Source organism: Podarcis tiliguerta (genome assembly GCF_965153285.1).
Source record: "Podarcis tiliguerta genome assembly, chromosome: 1".
NCBI classification, from domain to species: Eukaryota; Metazoa; Chordata; class Lepidosauria; order Squamata; family Lacertidae; genus Podarcis; species Podarcis tiliguerta.
Window position 1 is genome coordinate 25,293,767 of NC_139534.1, and position 13,296 is coordinate 25,307,062.

Consider the following 13,296-nt stretch of genomic DNA (forward strand, 5'->3'; position numbering starts at 1 on the left):
AACAGCAACATTTTGTCGCAGGCCGCTACTCCTACTTGTATAATCTCTGATCATCATTTCTCCTTCAAATTTACCTCATTTCTGGAAGTCTTATGATGGATCACCTCCTTTAAAAATGATTTGAAACATAAGATATATAAGCCTTTTAATATAAAACTTGGATACGTGAACATATCTTTCAAACGTTTGTGTTTCAGAGAGCAAAAATAGCAGGTATTATGTAAGTTAAGAGTCTGGTTTGATTTCCAGTTTCAGATGAGATTCTACCATAATTGTGTTCTTTACTCCTTAGGTCAGCAATCCGGGACTAAGTATGGCTCCTGGTGTAAGCCTGGTGATACAGATACCCAATTCTTTTGTTCCTAGAGAAATCAAGTTGTTTAATATTCTGGATGTCCAGGTATGCCTGGTTTACTCTATGTATGGCAAGTAGGAAGGTTGTATCAAAGCAGTGAAATACTGAGAAGTTTGCAGCTGTGTAACCAGTAGGGACTGGGCTGCTGTGTTACACAAGGCACCTTACATGTCAGATGTACGGGTACAAAGATCTGCATGTGTCAGACATACTGAGTCATCCAGTTGTGTCCGTCCACTTTGTGTCCTTTCCATAGCCATGAAACACAGCTTGGTAAATAGTTGTTTAAAATCCCACCAGTAAGGACTGAAAATTCTCCTCCAGCTGCCTCATCCCTATTAGCTGCGGTGGCACAGAGCCCACATATCAGCTAGTTTGGCCCTACATTTATTTACAAACCCACCCACCCTCCCTTCAGCATAGTTTGAGGAAAAGATGGGGCAAATTTAGCCATGGATAAAGGTTATACACTGGACCCATTTTTTCTCTCTCTATCTCCAAAGCTATCTGTATTAAAACTTATGCTTTAGTTGCGATTCCTCCATTGCAGAGGGTTGGACAGGATGACCCTCTGAGTCCCTTCCAACCCTACAATTCCATGATTCTATTATTTAAAGGACTATTAAAAACAATGTGGTTTGCTCCATTGAGTTCAGTAGGGTTTATGAGCAGACAGGGTTAGGTCTGCAGCTTAAATGTGTTTATAGAGTAAAGGTGTGCACAAGGGGCAGTAATTCAACTCAGAGAAGGCCTATTGGAATAAATGAATATGTTGGCCATGTCCATTAATGTCAGTGAACCTACTCTTGAGTAGGACTAGTGTGGAATACCACCCAAGGTTTAGAAACTACGATCTAATTTTGCTTTTGTTCCTTTTTTTAGACGACTGATGGAAACTGTACATACAAGAAGTATATGAGAGACTGCACTCTGCCAGAGACAAATGGAAATATATTGCAAGATCTCATTACATTCTTTACGAAGCTTGATAAGAGGGGGCTGGTAATTTCTTGACTTTATTCAATCAATTTTGTTAGAGAGATGGGTTTGAATCCAGAATGTCCATGAGCAGAATCCATTCATGGGATGCTACCAATGGAAGAGGAAGACATTGTCTCTTGCATCCCTGTAGCCCCTTTAAAGCTGTTGTAGACGATTTGAGGAAGGGGCTGCAGAGGGGAGGGGGAATTGGTAAAAATAGTTTCCCACCCTGTTCTTCCTTTCCTGGTTCTCAGTCCCTTCTATTTGCAGGAGGGGACACTCTGGATCCAACCCATTATGACTTTTATATTGCATGTTCATATTAATTAGATGAGCAGATTTTGGTATCAGAAAACTGGTTTTGATCATGTATGGACGAAAGAGGTGTTTGTGGCAAGACGGGGGTACATAATAGTTAAAATGGTAAACTTTGGACATAAAAAAAGCAAAGGATAAGAAAAGATGGTGCTTATGCTTCAGTAGCTTCAGATGGGGAATGTGAGCTGTGAAAAGAATTAACAAAATGAGAACCAGAGCCTCCTTTTGAAGCATTTTAAAATCAATTGAGGATTGAAATCAAGATTTCTCAAAACATCGCAAGTTGGTCATACATGTAATTAATGCCTTCAAAGTGGTGAGAGACAGATAAAAGAGTTTACTCAGACCCTGTAAATGGTATGCTGGAACTGTAGAATATTGAACCTCCTAACCTTTTGTGATGTGGGTAGTGCTGTGGTCTAAACCTCAGAGCCCAGGGCTTGCCGATAAGAAGGTCGGCGGTTCGAATCCCCGCGACAGGGTGAGCTCCCATTGTTCGGTCCCAGCTCCTGCCCACCTAGCAGTTCAAAAGCACGTCAAAGTGCAAGTAGATAAATAGGTACCGCTCCAGCGGGAAGGTAAATGGCGTTTCCGTGCACTGCTCTGGTTCACCAGAAGTGGCTTAGTCATACTGGCCACATGACCCGGAAGCTGTCTGCAGACAAATGCTGGCTCCCTCGGCCTATAGAGCGAGATGAGCACCGCAACCCCAGAGTTGTCCACGACTGGACCTAATGGTTTAACCTTTTGTGACAGCCTTTTTTTTTTTTTTTAAGGAAGCTGTAATCAACACATAGTAAAGGTAAAGGTACCCCTGCCCGTACGGGCCAGTCGTGACCGACTCTGGGGTTGCACGCCCATCTCGCTTAAGAGGCCAGGGGCCAGCGCTGTCCGAGGACACTTCTGGGTCACGTGGCCAGCGTGACAAAGCTGCTCTGGTGAGCCAGCACCAGCGCAGCACACGGAAACACCGTTTACCTTCCCGCTATAAAGCGGTCCCTATTTATCTACTTGCACTTGAGAGTGCTTTCGAACTGCTAGGTGGGCAGGAGCTGGGACCGAACGACGGGAGCTCACCTCGCCATGGGGATTTGAACCGCCGACCATACGATCGGCAAGTCCTAGGCGCTGAGGTTCTACCCACAGCGCCACCCGCGTCCCAATAATCAACACATAAACAAGTTTTAAAAATTATTGGTTGCTGATTTCTGCATTTTTTTTTTTTTTTTTTTTTTGCATTTAAGTGGTTTTTAAAGCTGCAGGCCTGCCAGCCACTTTGGCTATATAAATATACTGAAAAACCCAGTCATATTTAGGGCTTTAGTAACTGCCATGTAGGGACTTGTCATAATATCTAAAATCATGTTGCTGTCCATATGTTCCCTGTTTATCCTCTAAAATTAACAACCCTCCAGCTATCTGCAGTAGCTGGCAATGGCAGGAAGGCAGGTCTATGTCTCTCTTGACAGTAGTCCTTAAAATGCTGTAGCAAGGGACTCTGGGTAGTCCTGGCTCATCAGCTGTCTGCCTGGAAAAGCCCCCTGTGTGGCTATGCTGTTTCCAATCCCTGCATCCACATCTTAACAGTACCCATGCTTTTAGCTTCCTCAGTGAATGTGATGGGTCTGGTTCCCACCTCTGGTGCAAAGCGAAGGAAGCACTCAAACTACATGTAGCCAAGTTTCACTATGTGCATAGCTGTCAAGCGTCCCTTATTTGGTGTCCCTTATTGATGATGTCCCTTAAATAAGCTACTGAAGGTAATGGGGCCCTTTCTATGTCCAGCTGTGCTTTGTCAACAACAAATTGTTGCTGTTTTTTTGTATTGAATATATGCTATATGGTAATTTATGGACCTAATAGGCCATTTGCACGCAACAAAATATGTATTTTATCAAAGTAATTGTTGATCCCTTATTTTGGCTGCTGATCCCTTATTTTCAAATCTGTAAGTTGACAGTTATGTACGTGGCCAAGCAGTAAATGCAATGTATCTACCATAAATGGCTTGGCATTTGCAATATTCATTAAACTGGTGTTTCAAAATTAAGCTAACACTGGGGCGTCCATATCTCAGGCACTTTTGGCATAGCCCCTGGTGCTTCAGAAATGTTTTGTGAGGAAGATCAGAAAGTTGGTGTCTAAATCAGCCCAACTATGGTTAAGAAATCAGGAGGCGGCTATGGGCTTGCACACTGCCTCTTCCTCCATGCGTAAGTTCCCCACTTCTCCCCTTTAAGGAGGTGTAATCAGAATATGTAAACCAACTTTTATAACTTTGGTTGCAAATTTTGCTTCAAAGCTAACCATGGTTAGCTCCAGAGGAAGGAGAGAGGAATGTGTGTTGTATTCAGTCTCCAAACCACAATTTTAGGAGATGGAGAACCTTATGTGTGGATGAGGCCTTCATCAGAAGTTTACCAAAACACTGAAATGCCTGGGAAAGAGGGAAACTTAGTAGTAGATCATCTGCTGTGCAAGCAGAAGGTCTCATGTTCAACCCCATCACCATCAGATAGGACTGGGAGAAAGCCCAGCTTTGTGGGGATAGATAAAAATGACAAAACCACATTTGTGGATGCATCTAAAAAGGCTATATTCTAGCAATCTAGGTTTGCAAGAGAAATAGTGTGGAAAGATTTAGAACAATGAACAACATTACTGGTAGCCTTTTATGAGAAACAGCATAACCAGGCAAGTCCTTGCTGAAACTTTTCCAAGCAAACTCCAAAGTAACAGAAGCAGAAAGAATTATAGCCTACCTCCAAATGTCTCTGAAACGGTGACAATTGCTCAGAGAAACTTGTTAACCCCTGCATAAGGCTGGTCAGTCTAAATTTTTTTTTAAAAAAATTAATAGCTGTGTATAAGCTGCATCTCATACAATTTTTCTCTTTCTTCTGAAGTACTGTATGCAAGATGACTCACTTTGTTTGCAAATATTTTGCAATTTTGGAAACATGGAAAACGGGAAAGAAGCAACTGTTCACGTTCAGCTGGAAGCAACTCCTTCAGTGTTGAATATGGTAAATATTTTCATCTTTGAATAATCGTAATTAAATGCATGTACCCAAGGTTCAGAAGCCTCACAAAGAGCAAAATCCATTAATGGTTTTGTGCTTGTAAGACTCACTAATTTCAGTGGCAGGAACTAAAGCATGTGCTTAATTTCTTCCTCCCTCCATCTCAAATCCATGGGACTTGAAAAGGGCTTAACATTGCCTGCATGGCCTAAGTGGATTCCTGAGCCTGTATTTATAAATTCAATTTAACATTTCATAGTGTCTTTCGCGTGTTCCCTCCAAGTGGTATAAACCTATATTTTAAAAAACAGGATGCAGCTTCTGCAATTACATTTGAAGTAAAAGCGAGTGTTTCAGCAGATCAGAATCCTAAAGTCATTGAACTGCACAAGGACAAGCAAACTACATATGTAAGTATTTTTAAACAGCATTTGATTGGGGAAGCAGTATTCAGACCAGTCGCACATGAGCTTCATTCAGGTGGTCCATGATGTGTCTGTAAAAATACAATCAAAAACCACACAGCCATTGCTACAACAGGCACAAAAATGGTTAAGTGATCCGCCAAACCCTTAGCTGTTTTCAGCTGGAAAAAAGTTCATCTGGTTGTGCTGATGGAAGTGCAGCATGGTGTTTCTTCGTTCTGTGCTCCTCCTAGCTGCCGTTCCTCCTCTGGTCACTGCTGTGGATACAAAACCTGACTGTCTAATTTATACACCCTGAAGGATACAAGCCATATAAGTTTGTGTGTATGAGAAACCTGGTACAGTCTCTATAGAATCCTTGATGGTTAACTGTTGAATGTTCTTTATTTGTGCAGGTCATTCTGGAGGGATTTCATAACCAAATACCAAAAACTAGTGTAACAAGGTTACTCATTGGACTGGGTTCCCTAGTTGGAATTGCTTTGCTTTTGATTCTTGCATATATTTTATGGAAGGTAAGTACTGCAGATTTAATTCATACATCTATTTGCTTTTAGGACTGTTTCCCCCCCTAGATCTCATCACAATGGAAGAGTCACCCTTGCTTCCCCACTGCCCACAAATTTATTCTAAAGTGCAGCTTTTATATTCATTTTTTTAAAAGTTCTTTTTTTCATCGGAGGGAGGCTTTGGTCATTACATGGGTTAAGGAATGAGAAGTTTTTCTTCCCTGGAAAAGCTCCCACTTTTATTTCTAAAACAGTCATTGATAAGTTATCATATTTTCAGAGCCAGACTTTTGGAGTAAAGTTAGGCAACAAAGCCTTTAACTCATTTCTATCTTACCTAATAATGGCCTTTGATGCATGATAGACATCCTGCAGTTTACAGTGCCATTTGTGTTGGCACTGTTGTGATTATTTATTGGCAACAGCTGAAGAGAATGCTTTCTGGAAACTGATAGTGCTACTTCCTGAACAGCCACCCCAAAAATTTCCTTTTTGTTTAAATCATGTGGCCCCTTCAGCTGTGTTGGACTCTATATCCCATTAGCCACTGTCAGTGGGAGTTGAAGTCCAGGAACATCTGGGTAGGGCATGCATTAGTTACAGTGTTAGAAACTGATATATGAAAGCTAGGAGCTAAATGGCACCTTAAACCTAGGTTATAGGCACAAAAATGGACTGCCTAGGCACACTTTTTTATAAGAATACAAAGCTGAAAATGAATGAACTGCAGCTAAAATACGTTCATTTTTCACATGGTCTGCTCTAGTCCTTCCCCTGCCCATCCCCCCTAATATTCTTAAGAGGGTCTCTTCTCCAGTCTTCACAGAGTAGCTGGAAGTGGAGAGGCAGAAAAAGGTCCTCCTTTCCTTTCACTCTGCAGTTTTAATCTGAAATCTTAGGTGTAGCACTGCACCCAGAGCTCAGAAACTGCTTGCATTGATTCCCTGTTGCAAAATGCACCTAGAGCAATGGGAGTTTCAAACACTAATTAGTTAGCTCAGCTTTGGAAGAGGACTCTGCTTACACAGACAATTGCAGTGGAAGAGGGCTCTGTCCACACAGATAAGCAGAGATACTACTGTATAGTAGAATTGTAAATTTTATTTTTTAGTTGCCAACATCTTCTTCATAGGTTCTGAAATTGTGTCTTCTAGGTTGGTTTCTTTACAAGAAAATATAAACTTCTTCCTCAAGAACAGAATGGAAGGGAAAGCTGGAGCTTTATAAACAGCAAACAAGAGGACACCAGTGACAATGATTAAAAGTTTTTCTACATAGTACATGGATAATATTTTTTTTAATTGAAGGCACCATTTGCAAGAATTGAAATGTCATAAATCCTTGCCATAGATATATCCAAGTGAAAAGAAAGATTTCACAGCTTCCTACAATACAAATCGTAGAATGTTTGAAGAAAAATGGCAGATATAAGCGAGACCAGCAAAGATGAAGAAAAACCAGCGAAAACACTATGAAAGAGCTACTACTTGCTAAAACGAATTTTGGCCAGTTGCATCATACTTGAATTAAGAGTGCATAGCTCCACTGCCCAGGGATTCAGCTGAATATATAAAAAGGAACAATATTATGAACAGGTTTGGGATGCAGCAACCAACAGTACCTTTTTATATGATTAAAAACGCACACCCTCCCCCCCCCCGTCTTCATCAGAGCTTAAGTTATCTGATGTACATCTGCATGAAAGGGGACCCTACTAAATTAGATGAACTTGGTCATCTGTACAATCACTGTATGGCCTTTGTCTTTGCTGTATTATCATGGACTTTTAGGGCTACAAACAAATAGGGCATTTTTCCAGGGCAAACCTGGACCCAAGACGCAACATGAGCACAGCTGTTTCACCCTCCTCTATACCCCAGCATATGCATGTGAAATTTGTGCCACAACAAAGCATCTACTTTCTGAAGGAGACAGTGGTTCAGGAGTAAATCCAAGCCCCTGGGCCCTTTCCCTAGTGATGGTGGATGAGATTCAGCAGAGGATTTTGAGATGGCCCTGTCCCCAAACTCCCTCGTTTCTGCTGGCTGCCTCTGACAGGAGAGGTTTCCATCTCTCCAGCATTTCAGAAGCTTGGATAGGTCTGCCCCTTATGAAACTCAAGACTACAGGATCCTTAGAGAATAGGAGTTTCCATTCACAAGATAGCTGCCCCAAACCTATGCGGAGCTCGCCTTCTGTGAACTGAAGCTGCGTGTGTTCATGGAACAAAACCTTCAGAACCAGGAATCTATGATATATATTTTTTAAATGTGCAGTCTTTCGATTCCAGTTTGCCAGATTATTATTATTTTTTTTGTAGATATATCCAATTAGAGCATCCAAATTAAAATTATATTGAAGTAATTCTTCTCCCACTGACTTCTTTGATCAGGGAAATGTAGCAGTCATATTCCTTCCATTCTATTTATTTTGTTTAAGAGCAGGTTTATATAAGGAAGTCTGAAATTATATTTAGAGCAGATTTTGTTGTTCAATATATTTTAATTATCATTTTTTAAAATAGGGTTCAAGACTGAAGTGAAACACTGCACTTTAACCCCCAAATCATTGTGCTGTCACAAAGTATACCTCAAAGTTTAAAACAGCATTAAACACTCTGAAACATAGCACAAAAGTGACCTGGATCTATATTTTTTACCAATTCAATGACGCACAAATATTTAGAAAGTTGTCATTATTTAACTTACAAACAAGGATAAAAGTGTCATTAGGAAAATAACAATAAAAGTTTGCATACAAATAAGATCTGATACCATGTCAGTTCAAAATGCTCTGCCATTTAAAAATAACTAAATCCACATATCATTTGTAACTGCTCAGAGTCCAACTTCAATAAATTCACTTTTTTGTATTTGAAGTATTTGTCAAATTATTCCAGAATACTTAGGAGGAGTAGGAATTACACTAAAATACTTACTTGGCAAAATTAGTTTTGTCGTCTCGCCACCACCTTGAAGATTACCAGTGCAATCATATTCAATAAGAAGAAAATCCTACTATATTCAGGTGGACTTACTCTCAGGTAAGCATGCACAGGAATGCAGCCCAAAGGTGCAAGTACAGTTATGCTATAACATGTTTACTCAACTGTAATTGGCTCTCACAGGGCCATAATCCAAAATTAAGTATTTTTCTTAATTATTTGCATTAGGGAGGGACTGAAGATGGCATAAAGTTTAAGAGTCTTCTTAAATGTTTAATGGAACACACTTTTGTCAGCAGTACTGAAATGTGCAGAATGGTTTGCAGAACTGAAGCAATGGAAGTCATAAAAAGTAATGGGAAAAGCTAGACTCACTGAGCAATGCATGGGAGCTTGGGTGAAGAATGCTACCCTGCCTAAACTGTGCTTAGGTGGAGAGGCTTAAATGTTCTGCCTACTGCTTTGAAAGAAGCAGAAAAACAGCCACAGAACCCAATTTCCAGGGCCTCTCTCTTCTGGTGAAGGGCACACACAAACCCACATACTCCCACACCTTCCTTACCCCTGTAGCATATCCCAGCAGTCCCTCTCCTTATTCTCTGAAAGATGTCAATCAAGTATATAAAAATCATTCAGTTTTCCTGCAGAAATAAGTATGCGTTGGGGATTTGCCTCATCCAAGCTTGGGTTTCAATCTGCATCAGTCATACCCTATACAACTGAGTTGTTCGATTTAGCAGCAAAATCCATAATTTCTCTTCCTAGATTGTTTCTATAGACAGCTGCATGATCCTTTTGGATTATCCACTGCATCAACACTCTTGCCATATAGATTAATTAATCGGGGATGTACCCTGGTAATAGGAAGAAAACAGGAAATCCATTACTTCTCTGAAGTATTGCTATGGCATTTTATCTGAGCACAGATTTACACACAGGATAAACTACAGAAAATTTAAAAATCCTCTTCCTATTACAATCTAAACATTTCTCATAAAGTTACTTTTCTAGATTATGTGGGTCTGCCTTAGTGCCTGGGATATTTGTGTATGGAATTAATATGAATGGGTCATTCATGCAGCAAGCAAGCTCGGTAAAACTGAATTGACTCTGAACTATGTAGCATCACTACTAAATACAGCACAAGTGAAATTTCAAGGACAGAGATTTTGAAGTCTGTCCTTCATGAGAAGTAAACCAATGCTATCAGCTAGAACTGAACTACAGCATGAATCTCATACTGGTTTCAATGGCCTGCTGAAGGTTTTGCTATGCAATCACAACAGGCACAAGAACAGAATGCAGCAAGGAAGTAAAATCCATCTGCAATTTTGTGACATTTTCTGGCCTACAGGGCTATGTGATTTGCTTAAAGGTAAAGGGACCCCTGACCATTAGGTCCAGTTGTGACCGACTCTGGGGTGCGGCGCTCATCTCGCTTTATTGGCTGAGGGAGCCGGCGTACAGCTTCCAGGTCATGTGGCCAGCATGACTAAGCCGCTTCTGGCGAACCAGAGCAGCGCACGGAAACGGCGTTTACCTTCCCGCCAGAGCGGTACCTATTTATCTACTTGCACTCTGACGTGCTTTCAAACTGCTAGGTTGGCAGGAGCAGGGACCGAGCAACGGGAGCTCATCCCGTCGCGGGGATTCGAACCACTGACCTTCTGATGGGCAAGTCCTAGGCTCTGTGGTTTAACCCACAGAGCCACCCGTGTCCCTGCGATTTGCTTAGATATGGCCTAAAGCATTTATTAAAGAGAACAATGTATCATAAAATGATGTTGAAATGTGTCACTCAGCACTAAACTCTAGGCACACATTTCTAATGTGCATAATAAGGGATTGGTATAATGTTAAGTCTGCACTGCCCAATTTTGTCACACTGGATACGGGCCTAACATCCACAGAACAGAGTCTGTACCCTACAAAAATTCACATGTGGTCTATCAACAATGGCAACATACAGGTGCAAGCTGTGTGATTCGACTTCTATTTATTGTGCAAGCTCTCCCCATCCCATGTACGGTTCTAGATAAAGGTGGCAGAGGAAACGGCACTGAGCAGGGTTCAGCCAGCAGCATCAGGCTGGAGTCAGAAGCAAAGACCCCAGCCAAGGATCCCAATATTACCAATCTCCCAGGAAGAAGGTAAAAGTACTTTGCTTAATGGAATACAGTGGTACCTCGGTTTAAGAGCAGTCCTGTTTACGAATGATTTGGTTTAAGAATTCCCCAAAACTGGAAATAGTGTCCCGGTTTGTGAACTTTACCTCAGTCTAAGAATGGAATCTGAACAGTGGAAGGGCACTGGCAGCAGGAGGCCTCATTAGGGAAAGCATGCCTTGGTTTAAGAACGGTTTTGGTTTAAGAACGGACTTCCGGAATGGATTAAGTTCGTAAACTGAGGTACCACTGTAGTGGCTAAAGAAAGATTCATGCAGAAGCACAGTGTGGAATTCCAGTATTGCATTCTGTGTGTGCACCTGCAGAGCTACAATAGCATCAGGACTGTACAGAAAATGTAGCAAAAATGCAGGGATTAAGCAAAAAACTCAACATGGTTTTTGATAAACTTGCCAATTCTCTAGTTCAGAGTCTTGAACTATAGCATACCAAACTTTAAAAAGCAGAGGAACAGCAGGCATTGATGAATGGACCACTTAGTGCTTACAACAATCAATCAATCAATCAATCAATCAATTGCATATCACTACACTTCACCCTACCGGACACAAACTTCCGATGGCCATTCCATTAACTCTCCATCTATATTCCATGGGTAATTCTTTTCTTCAGGATCTATGGAATTCAAGTTGTCTCTAGTGATGCGTTCCTTTCTAGTTCTTGATTGGACTTTTACCTCTTCAACAATGAAAGCTTCAACAAATGGAAAATTGAACTAACACACAAAAACAGAAGATACAATTTTGTAAATAAAACAGGACATTCCCCCTCCCCTTATAGGATGGGTGTTACCTTATGCTTTCATTTCATTAAAGAAAAAAGATGAGTAATAATCTCAAATGACTCCATAGAGTTTAGCTGCATCTCCTTAAACATGTAGTTTTAAAAGCAAAAGAACCAAGAAAGCCTGCGTTCCCCCTGCTCTCATGTTTCCTGCCACCGATAACTCCTAAAGAAGATTTGTCTTACCCACTTCAATAAGTTGAAGGAAAGCTCATTCTTTTCCTTTGGATTTATGGCAGCAATGCATTGCACCAAGCCCCACATTGCAGTTCATTTTATCAGCCAGAATTTGTGCCCAAAGACAATGAGCCTTAGCCTGGAGACTCAACACACTGGTCATTAATTTAGAATAGTACTTCATCCCCTGTTAACTCTTGAATCCCCTGTTTTCCAAATCTTGGGGTTGGGCAGGGAGAAACCAGTGGTCTTCTGGATGGCTTTGGACTACAACTCTCAAACCATTTGCCATGCCGGCTGAGGCTGCTGAGAGCCCCAAGAAACCATATGGATTCCCAACCCAATTTAATGTGATGTTCATTGCTGAGCACTACAGAATGAATCTGGATAAGCACCTTCCCCAAGACTCCAGATCTACTGAAGTGGATGAGTGCTCTGTGTGTGTGTGTGTGTGTGTGCGTGTGCATAGATATGCACACATGTATGCACTCTCAAACATGTACATTGAAGCTTTGTGGATAAATTCTGGTGTTTGATACTGGGTTGCCTGCTGCTTGTGTATGTTGTCCACCTGTGCTCTGCATATAAGTGAAACTAAAAAAAAAAATCCCACCCACAAAACGTAGGGTCTCCATTTGCCCTTAATCTCAGTGAAGTCTCTGTTTAAATACAATAGTGTTTCTGGGTTTACCACCCCCACCCCCCTTTTAAAATCAGTTTAGCAGCTTTACACTCTAGTAACTCCTGTATATAAGAACCATATATAACTAAACCACAACAGATGGGTGGAAATAGGCTAATCGGTATTAGTCTGATTGGTGATTTTCAAAAATCAGATAAAAGTGGGCTAATCTACTCTGACAGGAGGTTAAGTCTCCTTACCAAGGCACTACTATCTCCTGGAGCATCTACTTCCCATCTTAAAGTTTTGTCTGCTTCATCATGTTATGTTTTAGATACTCTTTTGGGGGGAGGGGTGATGTATTGTGCACATTTCCATCTTCTGTGCCCTCTATTGGGCACAGCGATTAAAGAAATCTAATCAAAACGAGTTTGGGTTGCAGAGGTAATAAGAGTAAACCTTTACCTGGTTTTTCACACTAGCATATCTTTTCAGGTGCTTAACAAACTCCGGACGAGAAGTGTTCCGCACAACAATAAGCGCCATGCTTCCATCATTCAATCTAAAAATGGCATAGTTCAGTAAAGTATGGAATTAACACAATTATCTTTGATCTCATTGTTGACTTATTCAGAATCATCTATTTTTATTATCAGTGAGGTTACGGGTTATACTTATTTTCAGAATTAAATAAAAACTAACAATTTTTTAAATAATGGAACTACTTCATTGGCTCCATTTCTTCTACCATGCCAATATTTTAAAATTAAAATGCTCAGTCCAAGCACCTCTACTGTCTTTCCTTCTCTCTCAGCCTTTCTTCTCTCAGCCTTTAGTAATTGACCTGTTGTGATTCGCTTTGATAACAAAACACCCTTCTGGTAAAATCAGAGGTGGGAACAGGAAAACGCTGGCACACTCTTCAGTTCTGTAAACGTAATGTTAACCAATAGTTTCTGTTCTAAACTTGGGA

The 13,296-nt window shown here is 40.9% G+C and overlaps 2 protein-coding genes and 1 long non-coding RNA gene across 4 annotated transcripts in view; 2 read left to right on the forward strand and 1 right to left on the reverse strand.

The window, feature by feature from the left end:
* Window positions 1-8,483, forward strand: part of LOC310665215 — an 88,971-nt gene extending 80,488 nt beyond the window's left edge. The window contains exon 2 of the long non-coding RNA XR_014505289.1: window positions 7,558-8,483. This is a non-coding gene — a long non-coding RNA (uncharacterized lncRNA). The remainder of the gene's footprint in view (window positions 1-7,557) is intronic.
* The window catches only part of ITGA4 (integrin subunit alpha 4), a 51,250-nt gene extending 42,767 nt beyond the window's left edge, over window positions 1-8,483 (forward strand). For both annotated transcript variants that reach the window (XM_083407179.1, XM_083407180.1), the window contains 6 exons: window positions 293-400; window positions 1,238-1,357; window positions 4,561-4,680; window positions 4,989-5,087; window positions 5,498-5,617; window positions 6,766-8,483. In XM_083407179.1, coding sequence (XP_083263305.1) covers window positions 293-400; window positions 1,238-1,357; window positions 4,561-4,680; window positions 4,989-5,087; window positions 5,498-5,617; window positions 6,766-6,873 — 675 coding nt within the window. In that variant the 3' untranslated portion in view covers window positions 6,874-8,483. The remainder of the gene's footprint in view (window positions 1-292; window positions 401-1,237; window positions 1,358-4,560; window positions 4,681-4,988; window positions 5,088-5,497; window positions 5,618-6,765) is intronic.
* Window positions 8,094-13,296, reverse strand: part of CERKL (CERK like autophagy regulator) — a 38,257-nt gene continuing 33,054 nt past the window's right edge. Inside the window, exons 11-13 of the mRNA XM_083409600.1 lie at window positions 12,789-12,885; window positions 11,284-11,456; window positions 8,094-9,409 (exon numbers count right to left, since the gene is read on the reverse strand). Of these exons, the coding sequence (XP_083265726.1) occupies window positions 9,328-9,409; window positions 11,284-11,456; window positions 12,789-12,885 (352 nt within the window). The 3' untranslated portion in view covers window positions 8,094-9,327. The remainder of the gene's footprint in view (window positions 9,410-11,283; window positions 11,457-12,788; window positions 12,886-13,296) is intronic.